This window comes from Nothoprocta perdicaria, unplaced genomic scaffold (genome assembly GCF_003342845.1).
Source record: "Nothoprocta perdicaria isolate Ctin4 unplaced genomic scaffold, notPer1 scaffold_524, whole genome shotgun sequence".
Lineage (NCBI taxonomy): Eukaryota > Metazoa > Chordata > Aves > Tinamiformes > Tinamidae > Nothoprocta > Nothoprocta perdicaria.
Genome location: NW_020455782.1, coordinates 24,462 through 28,689, shown reverse-complemented (window position 1 = coordinate 28,689; position 4,228 = coordinate 24,462). Strand labels below are relative to the sequence as shown.

At 62.6% G+C, this 4,228-nt stretch overlaps 1 protein-coding gene across 1 annotated transcript in view; it reads left to right on the top strand.

The window, feature by feature from the left end:
- The window catches only part of LOC112954971 (tenascin-X-like), a 35,945-nt gene that overhangs the window by 10,323 nt on the left and 21,394 nt on the right, over window positions 1-4,228 (top strand). Inside the window, 9 exon segments of the mRNA XM_026048254.1 lie at window positions 313-345; window positions 494-977; window positions 1,062-1,160; window positions 1,550-1,843; window positions 1,949-2,239; window positions 2,732-2,892; window positions 2,983-3,124; window positions 3,427-3,717; window positions 4,024-4,226. Of these exon segments, the coding sequence (XP_025904039.1) occupies window positions 313-345; window positions 494-977; window positions 1,062-1,160; window positions 1,550-1,843; window positions 1,949-2,239; window positions 2,732-2,892; window positions 2,983-3,124; window positions 3,427-3,717; window positions 4,024-4,226 (1,998 nt within the window).

Sequence of the window (4,228 nt, the reverse complement as noted above, 5' to 3'; positions counted from 1 at the left end):
GCGCCCTGTAGCTCCAAGTGTCCCCATGGCTCCGTGTGTCCCCTTGGACTGGGCCAACTGTGTGTCCCCAATGTGTCCCCATGTGTCCCTCTGTCTCCACGGCTCCGTGTGTCCCCTTGGACCAGCCCAACCGTGTGGCTCCAGGTGTCCCTGATGTGTCCCCACACGTCCATCCATCCCCACGGCTCCGTGTGTCCCCTTGGCCCATCCATGTGTCCCCATGGCTCCACATGTCCCTGATGTGTCCCCACACGTCCCTCCGTCCCCACGGCTCTGTGTGTCCCCACCGGTGCATCCCTGTGTCCCCTGCAGCTTCGAGTGTCCCCAGTGGCTCCGTCCGTCCCCGTGTCCGTCTCCCCGGCGCCCGGCATCCCTCGCGGTGACGCCGGCCCCGTTTGCTCTCACAGTGGCCGCGCAGCCCCCGCCCGCCCGCAGGGTGTCCCCACCGGGTCCCCCGGCCCCGCGGGTGTCGCCGGCGCCGCCGCCGCTGCAGACGGTGCTGCAGGACCTGGGCGCCAAGCTGGCGCCCTACAACGGCACCTTGCAGCAGCGCCTGGAGAGCTACCTGCGGGCCACGGCGTTCCCGCTGCGGGGCAACCAGACGGTGCCCATGGTGGCCCGGGCCATCGTCACCTACCTGCTGCGCCGCAGCCCCGCCGAGCTGCGCGAGCGCGTCCTGCATCGCCTCCACCACGGCCCCCCGGGGTCCCCGTCCCATGTGAAGCCCCGCGTGACGCCGGGGGCCACCGGCGAGCTCCTGGTGTCCTTGGACGGGCTGCGCGGCCACGCGGACACCGTGGTGATCCGCTACCGGCTGGTGGGGGGGCCTGAGGGCGCCGAGGGGGAGCTGAGGGTGCCGGGGGACGTGGCACTCGCCCGCGTCCCCGAGTTGGTCCCCGGGGCCACCTATCACGTGGAGGTCCATGGTGTGGTGCAAGGACAGGCTTCCAAGTCCTACTCCACTCAGGTGACCACAGGTGGGTGCCGGTGACGGGGAAGGGGACGTCGCCTTGTCCGGGACATGCTCCCCTCCCCACCGTGACCTTCTCCTCCGCTTGTAGGGTCGGATGATGCCAGGGAGCTTCCTCCAGATGAGGGTCCCCAGTATGAGATGGAGGTGACGGAGGGGGCAGAGCCCCATGGCATCGTGGCCGAAGCAGGTAGTCTGAGGTGGCCCAACCAAGGGGGGACCTTCTTGGTGGGTGGGTGGGTGGATGGAGACGTTGGGCGTGGAAAGAGGGATCATAGGAAGTGCTAGAGAGAGGTGGACGGGGATAGCGAGGGAGGGAGGGAGGGAGGGAGGGAGGGATGGATGGATGGATGGATGGATGGGCGGGCAGGCGGGTGGATGCATGACTGGATGGATGGATGGATGGATGGATGGATGGATGGATGGATGAGAGGGTTTAGATGCCTGCCCTGTCCTCTCTCTGTTAGAGATAGAAGAGGGAGCATGAAACGTTGGAGAAGGGGGAAGATCCTTGAGGGAAGGGATGGCTGGAGAGGGGGGCAGAGGTCTAAGCCCTGCACTGTGTCCTCTCAGTTGCAGGCCCTGCTCCATCACAGCAGGAACCTCCATCCCAGCCCCACCTGGGCGAGCTCACAGCCTCCCACGTCACTCCAACCTCCGTCCAGCTCCAATGGACGGTGCCCGAGGGCACCTTTGACTCCTTCACGGTGCAGTACAAGGATGCTCAAGGGCAGCCCCAGGTGGTGCCCGTGGACGGCGAGTCCCGCACGGTGACCGTGCCCGACCTGGTGCCCTCCCGACGCTACAAGTTCAACCTGTACGGGGTGTGGGGACGGAAGCGTCTGGGTCCCATCCCCACTGATGCCGTCACAGGTGAGAGCAACCATGGTCATCATCCTCGTCCCATCCGTGGTGTTGGAGCGGGTCAGGACGGGGCCCAACATTCCCACCATTTTGTCCTCTCCATTGCAGCCCCAGCACCACCAGTAGAGGAGGAGCCTCCATCCCGCCCCCGCTTGGGGGACCTCACGGCCTCCCGCGTCACCCCGACCTCCGTGCAGCTCGACTGGACCGTCCTCGAGGGCTCCTTCGACTCCTTCGCGGTGCAGTACAAGGACGCCCAAGGCCAACCTCAAGCCATGGCCGTCGATGGCGAGTCCCGCACGGTGACCGTGCCCGACCTGGTGCCCTCCCGACGCTACAAGTTCAACCTGTACGGGGTGTGGGGACGGAAACGTCTCGGACTCATCTCTACCGAAGCTGTCACAGGTGGGGACAGTTGCAGACAGTGTCCCAGGTCTCACTGGTCCCTGTTTTCGATGTGGAGCGGGACTTATCTTCATTCCCTTGGGCTTCCTGGCAGATAGGAATATTGGATCATTGAATCGGTGGTGGGCATTGGTGCAAGGTCAGAGGGAGGAAAGGATGAGGTGCAACATGAGAGGTTGCACGGATGGAAAAGTACTGGACAAGATGGGAGACGGAAGGAGAAGCGGATGGATGGTTGGATGGATGGTTGGTTGAAAAGACATCGGGATGGGAAGATGGACAGATGGGTGGAAGAATGGAAGGTGGGATGAATTATTGGCTGGAGAGAAGGGGGTGTGGATGGTTGGAAGCGGGATTCCTGTATCTGTGCCTGGATGGATAGAAGATTTGCTTGGGAAGATGGGTGGTGGGGTACAAGGAATACTGCCTAGATGGACAGGTGGATGGATAGGATACTTGATGTCCACAGCCAAAAGAATCTGTCCATTGCAGCCCCGTCACCACCACGGGAGGAACCTCCATTCCGGCCTCAACTGGGTGACCTCACAGCCTCCCACGTCACCCCCAACTCCATCCAACTTGACTGGACGGTCCCCGAGGGCACCTTTGACTCCTTCACGGTGCAGTACAAGGACGCCCAAGGGCAGCCCCAGGTGGTGCCCGTGGACGGCGAGTCCCGCACGGTGACCGTGCCCGACCTGGTGCCCTCCCGACGCTACAAGTTCAACCTGTACGGNCCCCAGGTGGTGCCCGTGGACGGCGAGTCCCGCACGGTGACCGTGCCCAACCTGGTGCCCTCCCGACGCTACAAGTTCAACCTGTACGGGRTGTGGGGACGGAAGCGCCTGGGTCCCATCTCCACTGACGCTGTCACAGGTGAGAGTGGCTGAGGGCACTGACTTGGTCCCTTCTGGGAGCTGGGTTTGCATCAGGGCAGGAACTTGGCCAGGTAAATGGTCCTGAGTGATGAGAATGGATGAATGGGCGGATGGACGGATGGACGGATGGATGGACGGATGGATGGATGGATGGATGGATGGTTGAGTGTGAGCCTGGTTGGATGTCCTGGTGATGGATGACTTAGTTACATGGATGAATTGATGGAGAGATGCAATATGGGTGGGTGTCTCTCTGTCCCCAACATGTCCTGCACTGTCCCCTCTTCACTGCAGCCCCATCTCCACCAGAGGAGGAGGAGGAACCTCCATCCCAGCCCCAACTGGGCGACCTCACAGCCTCCCACATCACCCCCAACTCCATCCAGCTCCAATGGACGATCCCCGAGGGCTCCTTTGACTCCTTCACGGTGCAGTACAAGGACGCCCAAGGGCAGCCCCAGGTGGTGCCCGTGGACGGCGAGTCCCGCACGGTGACGGTGGCCGACCTGGTGCCCTCCCGACGCTACAAGTTCAACCTGTACGGGGTGTGGAAGAGGAAGCGTCTGGGTCCCATCTCCACTGATGCCGTCACAGGTGAGGGTGGCTGACAGCATTGCCCCTGCCCCCATTGGAATTAGAGTAGGGGAGGAGTGTGGCCGTTACCCATCTTCATCCATTTGACTCTGCTGGGAAATGGGGAGGCCTCTTGAATACGGAATTTTGTAGGTTACAGGGATGGGAGCATGCAGGGATGGGGAGAAGGATGGATGATGGATGGGTGGATGGATGGACAAACAGAAGGAATCGGAGGATGAATGGTGGGACCATCTCCATTGACAGAGAGATGCTGGATGGGTGGGTCACTCTGTCCTCAAAGTGCCCTGCACTGTTACCTCTCCATTGCAGTCCCAGCCTCACAAGAGGAGGAGGAGGAGGAGGAACCTCCATCCAGGCCCAGTCTCGGTGACCTCACGGCCTCCCACGTCACCCCAACCTCCATCCAGCTCCAATGGACAGTCCCCGAGGGCACCTTTGACTCCTTCACGGTGCAGTACAAGGACGCCCAAGGGCAGCCCCAGGTGGTGCCCGTGGACGGCGAGTCCCGCACGGT